Consider the following 22,591-nt stretch of genomic DNA (forward strand, 5'->3'; position numbering starts at 1 on the left):
TGAAACACTACGAAATAATACTGAGGAAAATGACTGGAACTCTGTTATGCGAACAAGATGATCTGGCAACTACACAAAGGCTAAAAGGATATTTATACACATAGGCCCGATCCCACTGTCCCCCAAACCTGCAAAACACTTTCTGTCTCTTTCTAAACCATATCATCAGGTTCATTACACAGTCAGTTTCATCTGGGTCCGTGGTATACTTGCAGTGTTTGCTCATCATTGCATTGATCATGATACATTAGTTCTGGTTACATATCAGTTTGGATGTGCGTTTGAACATCAAATGGACAATTGTGTCATTCGTCCATGTAATGATTCACTGACGGTTGTATAATTTCACACAATGGTGGAGACAGTGTTTTTCCATTTATTCATTAAACTCATTTTGAAGCGCACACAAGTCTAGACTGCAGCTCTGTCATCCACTGTGACTGTATTAACAATGAAGAAGCTTTTATTTCTGGGGTTTATTTATTTATACAGAGAAACAGAAAATTTATACTGGTACTTTTGATACTTGAACAAAAAATGACAATGACTGGAAAACAAGATGTAAATAATGTAATATAATGTAAGTTAATAATAAGATGTAAATAATAATAAGAAGAATAATTTTAACCCTTAAAATACGAGGTTAATCGCAACGTGAAAAATCAGACAGCATTTTGAAACTTTTATACTACAAGAGATATATTTAAAATAAACCATTACAACTATTGTCATCAGATACAGTACTAGTAAACATATTTACAGGTTTATGTGATTATTTTATCATGCCTCTGTTTTTAAATTTTTCAACTTCTCATTAATTTGGTTTTGACACAAACTTTCTGTAACACTTATTTCCTTCTCTCCCCATTTCAGTTCTGAACTGTCACTCACTGCCACCAGAGGACACTGAGTACTGTAAACTGCAGTAAAACGGAACAGTTAATATGAACAGAACAAACATTTTGAAAGATTCATTTAAAATAATTTAAAATGAGCAATTATTGAAAATTGGTAAAACTGAGAACAATTAGCCTTACCCAGTGGTGGAAGGAATGTTAAAATAGTAAGTAATCAAATATAGACACAGCGGTATGCCTTTGTTAGATGATGATGGTGATGAGTTGACAGGAGACAAGAAGGAGTGAGAATGCATTAAGGGACAATGTCAAGTTTAGCCCCCTCTTCCTCTGATTGCCCTGTCTGAAGTTTCACCAGAATCTCATCCCTCTGAGATTTTATCACCTTCAGGTGTTTATTAATTGGCTCCTTTAAATTCTCAAGTTTTATTTTTCGTTCTGTTTTCTGAAGCACCTCCTCCTCTGTTATCTGAAGTAGTTTTTTTGTGTCCTCTAACAGTTTTCCAGTTTCTTCTTTTCTCTTCAGTAGATCTGTTAGGATCTCTTGATAGGTATTTTTCTTCTCATCCCTAAATGCATCGGACAGAAGTCTCTTGAATACGTTAATCAGCTTCTCAATCCATTCTGGGAGTCGTTCAAGTTGAAATCTGTGGTTATCCAGTTGTGTCTTATATTCTTTCAGTGCACCAACTGCCTTTATCACTAACTCAGACTCTTTTTCATTCCTTTGTAAATCTTCATTAAGTTTGTTCACCATCTTATCTAAATACACAATTTGGTCCCTGCCTGTCATGTGCTGCACTCTTTCTCCTTCAAGCAGTAACTGAAGTTCTGCATCGTTGCTAAATGTTTTGATCTTCTTTGATGTGTCTCCCCGTTCTGCTTGATCTTCATCATTTTCTGTATAAATAGAACCAATAATGGTGTTAATTTTCAAGTTTAAACCTTGTCAATTTAATAATACTTACTTTGTCGTTAGCCCTGCCTTTTTGGTTTTACAAAAATAGCTGGATTTAACTGTGAGTTTATTGCAACCAACGCTGCAGGTCAAACGGACATGGAGTAGGTTTTCTTCAGATTTATAATTCAAAGCATAGGAAAGAACCACATCCTGACCAATCAGCTGTCACAAAATATTACTACAGAATCCCAGTGTGGACAAAATACTTCATATAAAAGGTTCAAGTACAACAGAGGAGAGCGAGATCCTTACAATCAAGAAAGTACACCGTATTGCCAAAAGTTTTGGGTTCTTAATACGTAGGGTTTCATGTGGAGTTGTTCAATTTGCAGCTATAACAGCTTCATCTCTTCTGAGAAGGCTGTCCAAAAGGTTTAGGAGTTTGTTCATGGGAATTTTTGACCATTGTTTTAGAAACACATTTGTGAGGTCAGGAACAAATGTTGAACGAGAAATCCTGCTGCAGTCCCAGCTCAAATTCATCCCATAAGTGTTCTGTTGGGTTGAGGTCAGGACTCTGTGTAGGCCAGTAAAGTCCACACCAAACTCTCTCATCCAAGGTCCTTGGATGGTATGCCAAAGCATTAACAGTAATATCACACGCATATATAAAAGAGAAAAAAATAATGTCACATAAATTATTAATTTTCCAAAAGGACAAATAAATATCTACCATTGGAATCGTAATCCCAGAGTTAACACAGGTGATTGGTAACCAGTTTTGTGAGACCAGTTGAGCGAAGGTTAACTTTGTTTTCCAGAGAGTTAGATTGACTTATCTCCTCCTCTGGCCAATGTCTTTATCAGGCTCAGGCTATATATGACACCTGTTTTATTTTGTTCATCCTCTGCTTCATCATCTGTCCTTGCTATGCCTGTGGTTAGTGTTAGTTGCCCAGGTATGTGAAAGGAATACTTTCATGCACATCTTTTTCACCTTGATTCTAGTTGCTTACCTGTTTGAAACACTGTTAGGAATCTCCTTTTTGCCCCTCCTGTGACTAGTGATGGCCAAATTCTGTGTTCTGTAGCATTATCGCTTTCCAACACAATAGTGTCAAAAATGGTTCAGTACTTGGAGCTTCATTCAGCAAATGCACACCACCAGCTGCTGGTGAAGATGTGGACTAATTCAACAAGGCTGACGACCAAAAAATGCAATTCGGCAAATATGTTAATGCCAACCCAGAAGAAAATTTATTGCACTCATTCGTTGCTCTTTTACAGCCAGAGATGCACAAAAATGGAATTTAAGGCTTAATTTTAGTGTTGTAGCTACCACCTGTCTCTCATATTTTGGCCCTATAATTCACTAGCAGATATAAGTGAGACAAAGCAATTAGCAGCAGGAATCATTATAATTGAGACTTGATGGCGATACCTTGCTTGGTCTCATTAACCCTGCAACTTTTGCTCAACAGACAGCACCTCTGCCTCTTCACTATATCTCTGCATGTAAAATGAATGATTGGCTTTAAAAAAAAAAAAACAGCTTTGAAGAATATTCTCTCACACACACACAATGACCATCCAAACACCCAATACTACAATGCCTATAAAAGTATTCACTCCCCTTGGATGTTTCACCCTTTTATTTCTTTTATACGTGGAATAATAATCAATATAAATAGGCTTTTTTGACAAGAATTTGCAAAAAAACCCTCTTTAATATCAAAGTGAAAAGAGATTTTTAAAAACTAATGTCAATTAAAATGTATAAGGTAAAGAAGATGACTACATAAATGTCCACCCCCTTTCTTGAAAAGTCTTTGTGATATAATTTGCCCTTTGTCCAGCCAACAGGGTTATTATGTTACTTTGTTTCTGATTCTTTTTGTATTCAGATTATATATTCAGAGCAGGGTGCCATCTTTTTGGGAGACTTCACTTTTCACTTTTCTGCATGTGAGCAATTGCAATGAGACACAATTTAGACTACACTTTTTTGTTGTTAGTAATGCTGTGGAGGTTTGTAGTGCTACATTTAAGGTCAGTAGTGGCAGCACTCCTGGGCACTCCTCAGCGTAGTCTGCCTCTCCAACTGACCTCTGCTTAGTTTTGAACAATTTATTGTAATAAAGAAATTTTATTAATCCTACCATCCTATACTTATAGTTTTTATTATAGCTTCACGTGTCTCTCTTTTTTTTTTTATTGCTTAAAAATAAATACGTTTTGGTGCATTTAGAAACAGGCCTCTGTCTCATCAGTAACGTTCCTGTGCGCCTTTTTTCTTTATCTTCTTCAAATAATAAAGGTTCAAATGTTTCCTGGGGTGCAATTCCCTAGGTGGCATAGTTTGGCTTTCATTCAGTTTGCCCCTTTCTTAGTCCACCATGGCACATTAACAATGCAGCTACAGTCTGTTAGCTGTTAGCTTAGCTTATCATAAACTGGACAGTAAGTCTGCTACATATATTTTATAATTACCATCAAACTGCTGTAAATTATAAAGAACTTGAATAAATTTGTAACTCACTGATTTTGTGATGATCTCTACATTTCCACGCAGCCAGAACAAGAATAAGAACACATGTGAACCAAACAGCCACTGTGATGCTGAGACGAACAGCAGAAGTAGGTGGGACAACAAAAAAATCATCTGAAATCAAAACACACAAAAAATGTTAATATTCTTATAGTCACAAGGTGATAATTTGTCCTATTCACTGGTTGCTGAAGGCCAAGAAGGTGAGTCTTATCTGTGTCTGTCTGTAGGAATAAAGGGAGAGAAGGAGAAAAACAGAAACAAAGGAAGTTGCTATGAATGCAAAGATCTGTTGAGACTTTGGACAATGAATAATAGCCCTCGTCCCCAATCAGTGTGTCATTGTTAGCCAAGATGAACTGGAACTAAAGACAACTGACCAGTAAGTGCAACCAATGACACTGAGTATATGTTGTGGTAGAGGGCTTTGTGGTCATTACTTACCCTAGATGTGGCAGTAGTAAATAGAGGCCAGCTTTGCGCGCTCCTGCGAACTGTTTTCTGGGGTTTATCTTTTGATATCACCCACCATGGGGCCACATTGGCGCAGTCACAAGTCTAGTTCCACAAAACACTAGTGTTGTGTTGTTCAAAGAACGTTTCCTTTATTTGACCTAATCTTGTATGTGACTCAGGAGGAACGTGTTGTTTCAGTGAGTAATTCGTTCATTTTCACAAATGCGTGAATAGTCTTGAACTCTTATGTTCACTCATTATACAGCAGCTGCATGGTCTCTGTCAGCACAGGAAACAACTGATTAGTTCACGACTCTCAACTGTGGTTCTCTGGGTTTGAGGCGTTCATTTTTCACGTGACATCTCGGCTACTGTTGAGCAGGAATGAATTAACCGTTCAGCGCTCACATGGGTCCTCCTGGGAGTCTGTCTTCACTCGGCAGGCTGAGTTACTGCCAGCCCCTGAGAGCCCTGAGTCTTTCCTTAGCTGAATTACCACAGTGGTCGTCTCCTCTCCGGTCCGCCAGAGAACGCAACATAACTTTTACTTTTTATTTATTGACAGAGCCATGCTGTTGTTTCACCGCTCTTCACTGGTGAACAACCTGCAGCGTTTGAGATTATTATTAAATTTGTTAAATTTTAATAAGAGTGTGTTTTATTCATGTAGTGTGTCAAGCTCATTACTTATGGTTGATTGTTTGGTTGGTCTATTAAAGCACAATTGCGATTTTGTTAGGCCTCTATTTACTACTTGTGGCAAATAATTTCTGTGGCGACTACATTAATATTATTATACTGTAAGAATATATATGTTGTCTAAGTCCTGTTTACCCGGAATATGAATCTCCACTTGTCTGGTCTGGTTGATGTCCTTCTGTTGGACTCTACAGGTGAAGCTGTTGCTGTGTCTCTTCTCCACAGTCACTCTGCTGCTGACAGTATAGAGGTCATCAGGACCTCTGACTGTCTCTGTAGGTCCAGCAGAGAGGAAGTTTCCCTCACCGTCCAGCCAAAACACCTCAGGCTCTGGATACCAGCCTTTAGATTTACAGTCTAACATCACTCCTTTGCTGACTGTAGAAATGTGTATTTCAGGTGACGAGACAGCGCCTAATAGAGAGCAGACATGTCAAAGGCTGTTTAAATGTAAAGTTGTGACAAACGAAAATACAACACTTCTTAGCCTAATGATTCAGCTTGGACACCACACCTAATATGCACATTCATAACTGAAAAATACTTTAATTAGTGAGGATAAATGTCTGTGGTAGAGCAATTATATAACTATTAGAATGGCCATAGAAGTCATTCTGACTGCTCACACATTATTTGCATATAATTTCAATAATAAATATAAAATCTAAGAATGACTTAAAATCAACTCTAATATGCATTTCAATGCATAGTAACTGCCTTTATGGACACGTTATCACCATTCAAGGTATAAATACTCTTTTGTGTTGTAATTTTAATACAATTCCAATGTTAAAATAAAATATACACATAGTTAGGAAAAGTCAGGGTCATTTTGGGACATGCCCCCCCCCTCAACAGCGTTATTACAGTGGGGGCAAAAAGTATTTGGTCAGCCACTGATTGTGCAAGTTCTCCTACTTAGAAAGATGAGGTTTCCATCATAGGTACACTTCAACTATGAGAGACAATGAGAAAAAAAATTAAAAAAAATAAAACACAAATCTAGAAAATCACATCGTAGGATTTTTAAAGAATGTATTTGTAAATTATGGTTCAACTCAATACTTTGTAACATAACCTTTGTTGGCACTGACAGAGGTCAAATGTTTCCTGTAAGTCTTCACCAGGTTTGCACACACTGTAGCTGGTATTTTGGCCCATTCCTCCATGCAGATCTCCTCTAGAGCAGTGATGTTTTGGGGCTGTCGCTGGGCAACACAGACTTTCTACTCCCTCCACAAATTTTCTATGGGGTTGATGTCTGGAGACTGGCTAGGCCACTCCAGGATCTTGAAATGCTTTTTACGGAGCCACTCCTTCGTTGCCCGAGCGGTGTGTTTGAGATCATTGTCATGCTGGAAGACCCAGCCACGTTCCATCTTCAAGGCGCTCACTGATGGAAGGAGGTTTTGGCTTAAAATCTCACGATACATGGCCCCGTTCATTCTTCCCTTAACACGGATCAATTTCCTGTCCCCTTTACAGAAAAACAGTCCCAAAGCATGATGTTTCCTCTCCCATCACAGTAGGTATGGTGTTCTTGGGATGCAACTCTGCATTCTTCTTCCTCCAAACACGACGAGTTGAGTTTTAACCAAAAGGTTCTATTTTGGTTTCATCTGACCACATGATATTCTCCCAGTCCTCTTCTGGATCATCCATATGCTCTCTGGCAAACTTCAGACGGGCCTGGACATGTACTGGCTTAAGCAGGGGGACACGCCTGGCACTGCAGGATTTGAGTCCCTCTCAGCAGAGTGTGTTACTGATGGTAGCCTTTGTTACTTTGGTCCCAGCTCTCTGCAGGTCATTCATCAGGTCCCTCCGTGTAGTTCTGGGATTTTTGCTCACCGTTCTCATGATCATTTTGACCCCACGGGATGAGATCTTGCGTGGAGCCCCAGATCGAGAGAGATTATCAATGGTCTTGTATGTCTTCCATTTTCTTACAATTGCTCCCATGGTTGATTTATTCACACCAACCTGCTTGCCTATTGTAGATTCACTCTTCCCCGCCTGGTGCAGGTCTACAATTTTCTTCCTGGTGTCCTTCAACAGCTCTTTGGTCTTGGCCATGGTTGAGTTTGGAGTCTGACTGCTTGAGGCTGTGGACAGGTGTCTTTTATACAGATAAAGAGTTCAAACAGGTGCCATTAATACAGGTAACAAGTGGAGGACAGAAGAGCTTCTTAAAGAAGAAGTTACAGGTCTGTGAGAGCCAGAAATCTTGCTTGTTTGTGGATGACCAAATACTTATTTTCCACCATAATTTACAAATAAATTATTTAAAAATCCTACAATGTGATTTCCTGGATTTTTTTTTCTCATTTTGTCTCGTAGTTGAAGTGTACCTATGATGACAATTACAGACCTCTCTCATCTTTCTAAGTTGGAGAACTTGCACAATCAGTGGCTGACGAAATACTTTTTGGCCCCACTGTACATTGAAAAAGTCAAAATGACTGTAGTTTTAGTGTTAACTCTGTAGAGTCTCTGCTAGTTGCTGCAGGCATCAACAGATTTAGTATGCCGTTACTGATCCAACAGGTCCATCTAAACTTTTTCCTGTTGTCACCTTCTACTACATATGATGTTAGCAGGCATTCCAAACCCTTTCTGTCGCTTAATTATGTCAATGCATTTATACCTTTCATGAATATTTATAGGTCTTTTTGTAAGTGCACAATTTCATGCAAACTTACCTACAGCAAGATCGATTACAGATTCCGTACCGGGCGTGGGGACGAGGCACCTGTATGTTCCCGCGTCAGAGAGCTTCACTTTGGAGAGTTTCAGTGAAATGTCTCCACACTTGAGTTTGTTGACGGACAGTGATGTTCTCCCCATGTACAATGGATGCTCCTCAAGCAGAAGCTCCACACCATCTCGCCTCAAATGGACAAATCTGGGTTCTAGGTCAGGTCTTGCCCACTCCACAGTGATGTCTGCAGCATCCACAGCAGGTTCCAGGTAACATGGCAAAATGATATCATCACCAACCATCGCCACTATTGGCTGAGATGGACCAGTCACCTGAGACTGACCTAAGGGGAAAAAACAAGTCTGTTTTCGTAATTCTTGTTTTTTCTATATTATGACTACATTATGTAGCGGCTATATATTATGACTACATTATGTAGCGGCTATATAACTTCTACATCATAGAGTGTCAAGGGCAAGGGTGTTGTAGGGGGCGGGGGGTCATGATGGCACGCTGTAACGACTTATGTCTTCTTCAGTTGTCTTTTATCATGCAGTATAGTGAGCATTCATTTCAATGTAGGGGTTAGACAAATAAGATGGTATTTTTCAGTTTTGTGTTATACCTTGGAAATAATAAATTCTTAAGTAAATATGAATAACATAATGTTCTGTTAAACTGATGATACTCATTTAACCACAGTAAAGTAATTGTGGGATGAAGTAGGTTGAGAAGAGAGGGTTGAAATGTGATGAGATTTCAAACTGTGCAGACTTAAACATAAATCACATTTTATGATTATTTGTTTAAATGTAGTACAAACAGTTCATCAGTGACTTCCCTAATCACCACTCCAGTTTAATGTGTACAGCTGTTAGCTCAATTATGTGTAAACATTTTTCAGAAAATCCATGGGACAGGGACCAAGTGAGGAAGGGGGCCCAAAGAGGCCGCTTATGTATAGAGCCCAGAATGAGGGCAGCAAGTATGTACGAGAGCTGATATCAGGAGCAGCCTAGTCGAGTCGAGTTGAGTATACAGTTTTGCAGTAGTGAACTGTCTCACAGCGAGCCCATACAGCTACAGAGAGCCCCATCGGGACAACAGGTCTCCACCTGCTCAGCTGAAAGCAAGCCAACATGTGTCACAGAGTGCTAAGTTAAAGGTTTTAATGCTTTTATTTTAGGGACAGTTTGTTTGGTAATATATAAAAGTTTTTTTTAATGTCAGACTGTAGACTAGGTAGTAAGGTTGTTGCTGCAAAAATACTGAACTGAGGAATGGTGTGAATTATTGAATGTGTGGTGTCCGAACAATAATGCTGCGATGATGTGTTGAGAAGAAATCCGCTTGACACTGTTCAAGGAATTCAGCATCAATTACAAGCTCTGCAGCAGCTTGGAGAGTGACCCAGCCCGATGGCCACTCTGTCTCTCTGTACATCAAACACAGCTTATATAGGACATGTTTAGGTATCTGCTAAATACCATATAAGGGCACAGTCCCTTCATAAACACTAATCACTACTCTATCACTGGGTAAGAGGTCAAATTCCATAGGAAGGTTCACTATTTACACACCCATCAATCATTACTCCCCCTTAAGAGTTCAATGAGCCTCTATCCAGCTGCTAGAGTGTTATTTTAAACTGTAATGGTCAAATGCACATATGTTATACACCACAAATGTTAATTAAACTTTTGAGTTGATAAATAAAGATTGTATTTCTTATTTCCAACATCACTTTAAATACACATAATCTGGTCGACGTATATTTTAAGAGAAGAAAACTTAGGTTGCAAAATTGATTGCAGGCCTATAGTGTACATTGATGTTGTTTATTGTTTTGTAGTGTGGTATCACATGGCAGGGATAGAGTTAAACTCAAACAAAGGGTGTTAACATCTATTTGTGTGAAATTTACCTCCACAAGAGTGAGTTAGGAGAAGGAGGACAGCAATGTGATGCAAAACCATTGAACTGACGCCACTTAGATGAGGTTTCAAGATGAGTCTGTCTATGTGAATCATCCTGGAGTTCTAAAAATAAAAGTCAAATAGAAAAGACCAATAAGACCAATAAAATCCAAAATATCTCTCAGACAACCCTGAGGTGAGCCCATGAAGCCCATGCTTTAGACATTTGGTGATGTATGAAATGTATGATCCAGAGTTAATTTCCTTGTATGCATTCACATACCTGGCAAATAAATCTGATTCTGATTCTGACCACACTGGAGGATTTGCTATCTGTTTATGTGTGATTTAATGTGATTTAACATTGTATTAGTATTTCAAATAATACAGATGAACATAGCAGTTAAGACGAGAGGAAATATAGGACCAAATGGATTTTTAAAATGGCAAATAGGTGGAAATACAGTGTAAACTGCTGTGATTGATACCAGATTACCCTAGCTACTCATAAAAATAGAGGGGGCAACTTCATTCTTTCCACTTATTCCACACTTTCTCTTTCTCTTTTTCCTCATCTACATTATGGCTCAGTTTATTCAACCACTGTATTCATTTATACAGTGGCGTTGCTAGACATAAATCTCTAACGGGGCACAGGCCCCCTCATCCCCCATGTATTTTTAAATTATAATTTGGACTTATTTTTGATTAAAGTGTATGAAATGTGTTAGTATGTGCTTTACCAGCTTAGCTTGCTTAGTCCATTAATCTTGGCACTGTCATGTCAGAAAGGGCTTTAAACCGGAGTATAAGCACACATTCCTGTGTCACCACCTAAGAAAAATTTCTGCTATGGGGCCCTCCTACCAAACTTGTGAGCCAAAAACCTGACACTGCATTGCTCTCACTTCTACCTCTCCTTTAAACAGACCGTCTTTGTAATAAGCCTGAATGGAAACCTCTTCCAGAAAAATCCAGTGCTGGTTTTGATGGACGTCTGTGCACTAGCTTTCTGTTAAGAATGATGCTGGCTGTACATTTCTGTGCTCGTACTGGCTGAGGCTGCTTGTGTTTCACCTGAGATCTGTGTGACTTGCTAAATATGTCTGGAGCGTGTCTGTGCTAGTACTGGATTTGGATGGAGGCTTTTACTGGCTATGATCAAGCATCTACTCTGCTGACAAACTTAACCGTAGCTCAAACTGACTCCCCCAGGCATCTTTTAATACATTTTCAAATGGAAAACACTATTTATACGACATATCTTGACTGAATAAGTGAAGTTTATTATTTACTGAGAGATGTGCATCCATATAGCCCAGTCTGTGCTGCTAATCAACATTTTAATAGTCAATGTGAATCCACTGCTTTCCATCTCGCATTAGTCCAGAGTTGTAAGTAAACCTTCAATGTAGCCAATTGTTGCTAACCTCACACGTCAAAAAATGACACCAAGGGGTCTGGACAATTTCAGCAGGGCACAGCACATAGAAAGGGTCTATGCATACATTTATTTCTTTTTTTGGTTTTCCAAATGCAGGTTACGTATTGATTCATGTAAAAATTCTACATACCTGTTGTTTATGTCAATTTTTCGCCTCACCCAGAGGAACACAGGATGTCCATTCGAAGTTTGGAATCAAACACCCTTTGTAACCCTCTATCGTCAAATTGCAAGGCACTAACCAAGCAGGATGTTGTAAATCCCGGAGTGACAGAACAATTTACAGGTTCAGAGTCCTACTTAAAGGACTAGTCCAGCAAAACAAGGTAGTCCAACAAAAAACAGGATATCCAAAAGGGGGAACGTAACATCCAAAATCCAAAACATTAAAACAATAAATAGTCCAGGCAGGTAATAATGAAATAATCCAGGGAAAACACAAATGTAGAGCAGACAGGCTGAAAGACAAGCAGAACTGGTAAATGCAGGCTAAGCATCGAGTTGCAGACTGACATGCGCCAACAGGGACTGATTAAAACAGAAAGCTATGTACACTCAGGCAGGGAGGGAGCAAGCATGTGAAACAAGACTGACGCACAGATCTAAACACTGACCACACTGTGACAATAATTTAAATGTGTTGACTTTAAAGTTCCTTTCTGTCAAGCTCAACTGAAACTGTGCAATGTTCTACATCTGCATGTATTTGTTTTCAAGCTTAAAACACTGTGATCTCTGAGTCTGCAGAGCTCTTGTATTCAAACAGACATCAATCCAGCATTCACTTTAGTATCAAGTTAATAAAGCCGATCAAATTAACTTCATCAATCACATCAGAGTGACCGGCTGCCTTATATTAAAGGTCAAATGATCCAATTTACTGTGCATCTGGAAAGTATTCACAGTGCCTTATTTTTTCCACATTTTGTTATGTTACAGCCTTATTCCAAAATGGATGAAATTCATTATTTTCCTCGCTAGAGGTGGAGAAGACGTAAGCATAAACCAGATGGTTTTGGTAAGGTGAAAATGTTATTTAATGACAGAGAATAAACAAAAGTCATAACAGACATTGGACAAGTGGGTGCTGCCCTCTGCTGCCTGCTGCCCTCTGCTGCCTGCTGCCCTCTGCTGCCTGAAGACTGTCATGCTAATGATAATGCTATTATAATGCTATTCCAGCAATCTGGTAGAAAGATTGTTTTAAACGTAGTTTGAAGTGTCAAAATGGAAATCGCGAGTGTGTGTGTTACACACTCCTGTACAGTAGATGGCGGTATGCACCTAAACGATGTTTGCAATCTTGTCTTAATCAAGAGAAGAAGTAGTAGCAGCATAAGGAAAAAATGTCGGAGTCACGGTTCATTCATGCAATCAATTAAAACGTATAAACTCTTAAATTACGATTTTGGCCATAAATATACTTTGCAGATTTCTGGGTGTTATTGTTGTGTCCCTGACGTTAACATATTTGATGAAACTTTAACACTTTAAAGTGCTAGAGCGTTTCAATAAGATGTTTGTTAGCGAATATTAGCTCGACACTAACGTTACCTATAGCAATTTATGATAATAGACTTCAGTGGTTTCTTTATTTGATTTTACCTAAAGAACACATTAGTGTTTTTTTAAAATAACATGCACAGGGCACCGCCTACTGTGCTGAGCATGCTTGCTATCAAAAAACACTGTCTGAAACAAACCCAAATCTAAACACCGTATGAGAGCAGATCAAGAGTATGATTTTGTTCTGTTGTCCTTATAAACACAGGGTACGCTGGAAGAGGTGAGCTGCAGGGTATATTCTCCATCTATCTTCTCCACCCTGGATCCTGCAGCAATTTCTGCCAATGTGCAGGTTGACAGTGAGAATGAAGAACAAAATAATAAACATGTTATACTCTCTCCAAGACTCGTTTTTGTTTATATATTGTATATTGTTTCCACACTTAATAGGGGAAATACAATTGCTTATTCTAGTTAATGTGTTTTTTGCTTGTATCTATGTAAAACATTAAATTGCTTCTATACAAAGGAGCTATAAATAAATTTGCTTTGCTTTGGTTTTCCATGAATGTAACAGTTACCAACTAATAAATGCAGTTGTCATTACATAAATTGTAGTAACAATGTGTGTGTTATAGATTACAGTATGAAAATTGAGAAATCAAAAGGTGCCACTTCACATTTATTCATTTATTTATCGGTATCTCAGTAACAAAACAATTCAATCCTAAGCCGACAATAGTTAGCTTTCTAAAGAACAAAAACTTTTAACATCCTGAGCATGTTACCACAATAATACACTGTTGTTCTTGTTGTAATGTTTGGTGGATTGTACATTATTTCTAGTGACACTATTTAATAACCAGACAAAAACTTAAACAAACAGAAAAATCACCTATAAATCATGAATAATTGTTGAAATGACTGAAAATAATTTTAAGTACAATGCTGCCACCTAGTGGCACCTATTATTTTAATGATTGAGGGGGTTACCACTCAATGTTACAAAGTATACATACATACAGTATACAGCTGCAGGTTATCAAAATCCTAAATTATAGAATTTTGTGTGATTTTTAAATGTAGGTCGAGAACATTTATTATATTTATTTAAAGTGTAAATTCTCTTTGTTGTTATAAAAGAAGTTTCCTTGCTGTGGTTTTATTTGATACTTCAAAGTTGTTTAATGTCATGATGCATTTTCCAATCAAACTTTCCGTACCCACTGTATAGATATATAGATATGTATATATACATATATTATTTTTTAATCTAAAATCTAAAAAACACATTGAGTCACCACTGTATTGTCATGACAAGAATTTCTGTTCTCATTGCAGCACTTCACAGCACTTCAGAGACTCATCCATTCTCAGATTATTTGTTCCCCATCTTAAGAAACATTGTTCCCATTGTGCCGATGACAATGCTGCTGCTGTTGCTGGGAGCACTGTGGGAAGCTCAGAGGTAATCAACAATTTCCATAATTACTATATATATATATATAATTTGTTCTGGTGTCCCATTTATATATTTATCATATTGTAGTTTTGATTCACTAAAAGCTCAATTTAAAAAAGGTAAATAAACGTCTATACATGTAAGATGTAATTAACCGTTTTTTGATAGAATGCTTGTAATTGTATCTTCTGATTCTCTAAGATGTATTTCATTTTATTAATTCATGTTTCTAAGGGTCCAGAAGCAGATGTTCAATGTGCTGCGACTGCATCGAGGCATGAAGATTCTCACAAGTCAAATGAAGACAGTCTACAAACCACAGCTTCTACTTTGAGTAACGCGGACAAATACTTTGTAACCACAGCATCTCTACACCTCTATGAACAGACTCTGTTATTAAAATTCACCTCATAATGCATCATGCATGGCTCACCTTCTGCTTGTATTATCCACCTAAAAACATATTAAAACAATTATTTTTGTATCATGATGTTGTTGTGTTGTAATATTTGAATATAAAAAGAGGTCTAACTCAGTTGTTCTCAAACTTTCTCTGTCAAACCCCCTTTAGAAGCCTATAAATCATTTTCATGCAACTTTAAGTTTGCTCAACATCCACGACCCCCCTGAAGTTGCTCTACGTCCCGCCAGGGAGGTCTGACACCAAGTTTGAGAACCACTGGTCTTACTGTAATATGTTTTATTGAAATATCTATAATAACAATATTACTGTGTATTGTCCATGTAGTATTTTGTTATTGTCTGATTTCTCTGTCCACTTCTCTTGGTGGCATAACCCTTGCTTGCAATAACTGCGTCAAGCCTGCAACCCGTCGACATCTACAAACTGTGATGCTATTCCAGACTTTTACCGCAGCTTCTTTCAGTTCTTGTTTGTTTTGGGGTGTTTCTCCCTTCAGTCTCCTCTTAAGGAGGTGAAATGCAGCTCTCAGTACACCAGTAGTTTCTTTCTTTTTCAGGACATTCAGCACAAATTGTTCTGCTTGCTGTGTTTGTCCAATGGCTCTGGTAAATTTTCCTTCTTTTCTCAGCTTGACATTGTCTTGCTTTTCTCCCATAGACAGCTCTCTGGTCTTGGTGACAGGTGATGGAGTCAAGGGAACCACAGACTTGTTGGTCTTTTTTTCAAACAAGCCTGTGGGGGGGCAGTGACACACCTTTAAAGATGTATGGGTTCAACCACCATTCATCTTAAGGACAAATGATTTGTAATTGTAATAAATGAGGGGCTTTTCCTCCATGGGAACCCTTACCACCATGGAAAGTAATTAAGTACATCCTCATAGAGCACCTTTCATGGCTGTAGACCCCTTAGTGCTTTAAGCCTCATGGACACCTAGAAAAAGTAGTTGTAGTTGTAGATATTTAAACATATATCTGAATCTACATTTACTTAACCTCTGAGTCTATTTCTGCCAGGTCAACCGCTCTGTCTCTGAGAAAAGGTCATCAGACTGAAGCACAAAATTAGTGTTGCATCAACAGTAGACATTAGCCACACAGGAAGGAACATATCCCCACCTTCTTCTCACACTTCAGTCTGATGTTCAGACAGTCAGTAACAAGAAAACATGAAGGTCAGAGCTCTCTGCATCAGACTATGTGAGTACGGACTATTTGATAAAAACAAAACCATAAAGAGGTTGTTAAAATCTAAAAAGGTAAAAATCTGTGATGAGGTGCAAAAATGTGTTTTTCACTTCAAGGCTTTTGGCTGAACTTTTTTATATTTTTCTGTACTAGTTATGAGATTTAATAGACAACATGCTGATATTTAGGAGTAGCTGTAGGAATCAATAAAGCATGTAGATGCTGTAAATGAATTTCTGTGATGTTCAGCTGTTTTCATTTGTCTCTCCAGTGATGAATGTGTTATTCCTGCTGTGTGAAATTGATCAGAAAGTTGGTAAGTATCAGTTAGTTGATCATTTAATTTGATCAAATATTTACCTTTTTGATGAATGCATTTCATTGTGGGGACGTGTTCGTTGGAAAGTATTAAAGAAAAGAAGAAAGCAGGAAAATGTCTTCTTTTGAGATTTTGGTGAACTGGCCCTTTGTTTATCATTTTTATGAACAGATACATTCATTAGTTTTTATTTTGGTTCTGTTATTTTAGAACTATAATCCAGGTGTTTATATGTAAATTGAGAACAGATCTGTTTGTTTTCTTTGTTTCAGGTTCAGTGTCTCTTCATGTCGTCCCAAACAGTCTGCAGTTCTTTGAATATGACGCTGTAACTTTCCATTGTGACGGTTACTCTGTCTCAACTGCATGGAAACTTGTACATAGATTAAAAGGGGAAGCTCTCTCATGTAGATCTACAAGTAAGGTGACAACAACAGAGGCGACCTGTACCATTAAAAATGTATATCCAGAAGACAGTGGAGAATACTGGTGTGAGACTGGAGAGGAGAAGAGAAGCAACAGCGTCAACATCACTGTCACTGGTATGTTTGCATTAAGACAACAATCTTTTATCATAAATTGACCACGAGTTTAACATGAAATAAATATCAAACACATGTTGATCAGCTGGTTCTGTGATCCTGGAGAGTCCTGCCCTACCTGTGATGGAGGGAGAAGCTCTGACTCTGCAATGTAGAAAGAAGAAGACTTCCTCCAACCTCACAGTGGATTTCTATAAAGATGGCCACCTCATCAGGAGCAGCTCTACAGGAAACATGACCATCCACAGTGTTTCCAAGTCTGATGAAGGACTCTACAAGTGTAACATCACTGATGTTGGAGAATCAGCAGAAAGCTGGCTGGCTGTCAGAGGTGAGACAGCAATCTTTCAATATACAATGTATGCATTGGCCTTCATATAATAAAAATTACTGCTGCAGCTCCACAGATTTGAAGCAAAGTTTTTAATCATTTTATTGATTTTTCAGATTTAGTGGACATTCAATTCTTAGGTTATATTTAACCCATTTAATGTCAACTCATTAAGTTGAAATATTTGTATTTTCCTGAAAGGTTGCAACAAATAATAGCATGTGTTAGCATGTGTTATACAAATAGCATGTGTTAGCATGTGTTATACAAATAGCATGTGTTAGCATGTGTTATATAAATAGCATGTGTTAGCATGTGTTAGCATGCAAACATGCTAAAATAAGACGGTGAACACGGTAAACATTGTACCTGTTCAACATCAGCATATTAGCATCCTTTGGGAACATGCAGACATTAGCATTAGCACCAAGTACATAATAATAGAGCTGTTAACTAAGTTGTTGTGCTGCCCTTTTTAGTCAGGTATTTTTAGTTGTTATTTAGAATTGGCTCTGCTGGTGGGTTTTGTATAGCAGTCATTTAGGTTATGTGATCTGTGTCTCTACTTGATGACATCAGTAGGCATCATGGCAGTTGAGTTAAATTTTTTCAGCTTGAACAAGAAATTCGCATGACACTATGTTGCGAAAGCTATCAGCGGTGAGATTGTCCGGACCTAAATGAAGGCTTCAGAGCATTGTTTGGAGAGTACCAGGCAGAGCGGGAGACAAGCCGCTGGCCAACGGAGATCTGCAAAACTACGGGAAAGTGTAGAAGAAAGAGCTGGGGGCAGCGCTTCAGCTTTTGGACAAATAAACACCCGTAGTGGTCTCGATTTACCCGCGGGAGGAACTCAGAGTTAACTGCTTTTATTAAATTAGCTTTTTACTTTAGTTTTTGGGATTACAACGTGGATTTATCTTCACTTGAGCTTCTCAGCAGCAAGCCTCCGTGCATTTACGGTTCCTCTGTTCTTGTTTGAGTCAGTTGGCACCCAGAGCTCTGTTGGACTACTACTATATATTTATATAAAAAACAGACAAAAATGGACATTACTTGAAGAAAAGAAAGCGAGGAAGTTGAACAGCCTGGTGGGTTCAGAAAATATGTCATAGCATAGCATGGCCCTGATCAGTCCAACTTCCATTCAGAAAATAAACAACTTAAGAAGTTGTATGAGCTACATTATGCTTACCAGTAGCTTATCCTTTTGATACATTTCAAACTCATCTGTAAATATTGTGTGGTATTTGACGTCATTTTTGTTCTATTTAATTCTTATCATGTGCTCACCGTAGTAGTATTTGGGCACCTTTGACCCTATGTTTGTTTTTGTTTTTGTCCGTTTACCTACTGCAAGTTGCTACATTAAAGAAACTTGGAACGTCTTTGTCAGTGTAGCAATTGACCCTAAGGCACGCCCACAATACATAGCTGGCCAATCACAGCACAGTACAGGACTCGCTGTAACTGAGGTCAGACACTTTCATGGCAATTGTAATATTTACAGTCACTACCCAGAGAGGTTGAAAGGAGAAGTTCAAATTATTCTCTTTCCAAAACCTAAAACAAAGCCAGAAACAATGTAGGATTTGGATTGTTCCTAATGAAATGTTAGCTAATGAAAAGTTAGCTAGCTAATGTTAGTTAACTTACTACTGGATGCAACGTTAAATAGCCCTACTGCTCTGCTTTTTAATAACTGTGACATTGAATGGAGACCTACACAGCTGTACAATATCGTTGTCCTCTTTCTCAATAGTGAGGTAATATGGTGGTTCACTTTAACTCTGTGATTGTTTGGCTTTAGCTTCTCTCATTATTTTTTTTCAAGTCAGTTTGACAGCCTGAATTAAACCTTCAAATGCACAATGCAACTCCGAAGCTGTCTGCTTCTTTCTGGGATCGCTTTTTACAAAATATAAGACAACATATCTCCAGGGAGTGCAGTTATAGACAGTGGCAGAGCCGTAATAAAAGTCTGACAGCTCTGACAGTTTGACGGACTTAGCAACAGTAACTAAGGGGGCGTGACTTAGCGAAGGGTCAATTGGGGATGGAGTTCATCTGCCTGTCAATTCACGCAAGGTATATATGTCCACTTTTGTGATTTGGAAATTAGGATTTATATCACATTTTGAAGGATACATTTTTTTGTGGTAGATTATAAAAGGAAACACGGAAGTAGTAAAAATTGTTCTGTTGAGATTTTGGTTAACTGACCCTTCATGAATAATAGGAAAAAGAATGTTTAAGTGTTAAGTGTTTTTCCAGAGGACACTATACTGGTGTGAGACTGGAGAGGGAAAGAGAAGCAACAGCGTCAACATCACTGTCACATGAGACAACAAGATTTTGTTACAGAATCATCACGAGTTTAACATGAAATACATTTCAAACACATGTTGATCAGCTGGTTCTGTGATCCTGGAGAGTCCTGCCCTACCTGTGATGGAGGGAGAAGCTCTGACTCTGCAATGTAGAAAGAAGAAGACTTCCTCCAACCTCACAGTGGATTTCTATAAAGATGGCCACCTCATCAGGAGCAGCTCTACAGGAGACATGACCATCCACAGTGTTTCCGTGTCTGATGAAGGACTCTACAAGTGTAACATTACTGATGTTGGAGAGTCAGCAGAGAGCTGGCTGGTAGTAGGAGGTGAGACAGCAATGTTTTAATATATAATGTATACATACATGTGATGTAAATGACTGCTGTAGCTCCACAGACTTTCAAGCAGAAGTTTCTGTTTCTTGATTTCCCTGTTACCTGATTTTCTGCTTTACCTTTTAATTGTTTTAACCCCTTAATGCTGATTGTCACAAATTCGCATCACACCTCTTCCTTTCAGACCGCAACTGAGATATTGTTTGTATTCCCCAAATGCCTGTTTATGCATATTCGATACATACCTGGAAACCTTTTGCAAGCTTTTGTTGTCGCCAATTTGCATCATACTGTACCTACATCATACCTGAATTTATATATTGTCTATGTTCTATAGACAAATGAACAATTTCCTCTTAATTTAACATCAACCTGAAATCAAATTAAAACACAAATAATTTTAAAAAAAATTTATTATAAAAAATAATTCAGGTATCAAGGGGTTAATAATTTGAATGTAGAGTTAATAATGTTGAGACTGTTGGTTGGAGACAAAAAGCATTATGAAGTTGTTACTTTGGGCTCTGGGTAATTGTGATGGCAAATCTCACTATTTCCAGAATTTTCACAAATCAGTTAATGGAGAAAATAATCAACAGATGAATTCATAATAAAACTAATTGTTAGTTTCAGTCCGATATGAAATAGTTAGAAAATAGTTCCAAATCAATAACATTAACAGTAAAATCCTGCTTTTACATTAATGCATGAGGAATGATATTCTCATGACATAATGTAATTATACTACTAGTGTACTACAGTGACATGGGAATTTTAATATTTTAATTAAATTTTTCTGATCATACTTGCATATTTTAACTTAAGTAACATTTTCAATGCAGAACCTTTACTTGTAAACAGTTACTTTTACAGTGTGGTATTATTACTTTTACTTAAGTAAAGGATCTGAGTACTTCATCCACCACTCGGAAAAGAAGAGTTTTTGGTCAAATATGTGGGGAATTTTTTCAGTACTTTACTGTTATTGTGAAATTGTTATTTTCTTAACCTTAACCAAGCGCATTAAGTTGCCTAAAAGAACCTTAAAAACTGAGTATGTCATGCTTCAGCTATAGGTGCAGGAAATACCTTGACGGTGAGATTTCGCGCCTGTTTAGAAACGCAGCTGACAGTAAACAGCTCTTTTTAGTCCTTTAAAACATCATGCGATTATTTCACCATGTTACAATATGATTCGATAATGTGTTCACTGTGGATCCTGCTTAGACAAACTTTTAAACTGGATGACAGAATTTTAAGATGCTACTGAAAAGGTGCATGCAGCCAATCTGTGAATCTGTGATTTCATGTTATTTTAATCTTACAATGATTAAAAAGTAATATTACATTCTGAGTCACCACTGTGTCTCGTGACAAGACTTTCTGTTGTCTTTGCAGCACTTCACTGCACTTCAGAGACTCATCCATTCTCAGATTATTGGTTCCCCATTTTAAGAAACATTGTTCCCGTTGTGCTGATGACAATGCTGCTGCTGCTGCTAGGAGTACTGCACTGTGGGAAAGTGAGAGGTAAACAACAATAACTCCTGTCCGCTCATATGTAAATGTCACTGCCAAAATGAAAAAATGGGTTGAAAGACTATATAGTGACGATATACTGAAAGTTAGTTCGGCTACTAAGAAAATATAGCAGTTAACATCCCATAATGTTTCATCTGAGTGCACAACGTCTTTCTTGTTGATCTTAGCATGTGTTATTATCCATGTTTTTTTATATGTTTATATTTGATCTGACATCCCATTTATATTCAGTGCATATTCTGCTAAAACATCATCATCAGACTGTAGTTTTGCATCAGCTAAAACACAATTTAGAAAAAGGAAACAAACATGTAAATACAGTGTGTCTGATAGAATGATTGTAATTGTATCTCCTGCTGCTCTAGGACGTATTTTTCATTGATTCATTGATTTATTAATTCATGTTTCTTAGGGTCCAGAAGCAGTTGTGTCACATGCTGTGACTGTACAGAGGCGTGAAGATTCTCACAAGTCAAATGACCACAGTCTGCAAACCACAGCTTTCTTTTCATTTATGTCTATATTCAATAATTCACTTTGACACTAGCTCTGACACCCTCTGCAGAGTCACCACAGCATCTACACCTCCATGAACAGACTGTGGTTGACTGTGGACACACATATAAATGTGTCCTTCAATAATCTGCATTAAAATGGTCCTCAGAGCATCAAGTCTCACTTACTGCTTGTGTTTTCTGTGACTAATAAAGCAAAAGTTTAAAAAAATTATTAGTGTATCATGACCATATTTTGTCAAAACATTTGGATAGAAAAGGAACATTTTGTTAACACTTTAATGCCAGTAAAATACCTAAATCAGTAAAATGGTTGTCTCACTGTATGTAACTATACTTAAACTGTGTTTAAATATGTATAATAATATTTATGTCTGGCGAAAACTCATTACATATACTGTGAATGGTGTACTGCAGGAGGCAGCGTAGAACTTGTGAATCAAATGTGTGTTAAAAAGAAAGAGAGACAGAGAGAAACACTGGGGAAAAAATGAAAAATAGATTATTATGATACTGATAATATATGATCCCAGTGTGTCCCATGTATTTGTGGAAACCTGAGGCATCACCTGT

The 22,591-nt window shown here is 37.8% G+C and overlaps 1 protein-coding gene across 1 annotated transcript; it reads right to left on the minus strand.

Moving 5' to 3' along the window:
- Nucleotides 1-763: 763 nt before the first annotated feature.
- Nucleotides 764-9,258, minus strand: LOC123979918 (butyrophilin subfamily 1 member A1-like). Its single transcript, XM_046064026.1, has 5 exons — nt 9,228-9,258; nt 8,164-8,505; nt 5,597-5,875; nt 4,298-4,420; nt 764-1,757 (listed from the first exon to the last, which is right to left on the minus strand). Exons 1-5 carry the CDS (start codon nt 9,256-9,258, stop codon nt 1,153-1,155), a joined length of 1,380 nt encoding a protein of 459 aa, XP_045919982.1. The 3' UTR covers nt 764-1,152.
- Nucleotides 9,259-22,591: the final 13,333 nt, after the last annotated feature.

Source organism: Micropterus dolomieu, linkage group LG12 (genome assembly GCF_021292245.1).
Source record: "Micropterus dolomieu isolate WLL.071019.BEF.003 ecotype Adirondacks linkage group LG12, ASM2129224v1, whole genome shotgun sequence".
In the NCBI taxonomy this organism is placed as follows: Eukaryota; Metazoa; Chordata; class Actinopteri; order Centrarchiformes; family Centrarchidae; genus Micropterus; species Micropterus dolomieu.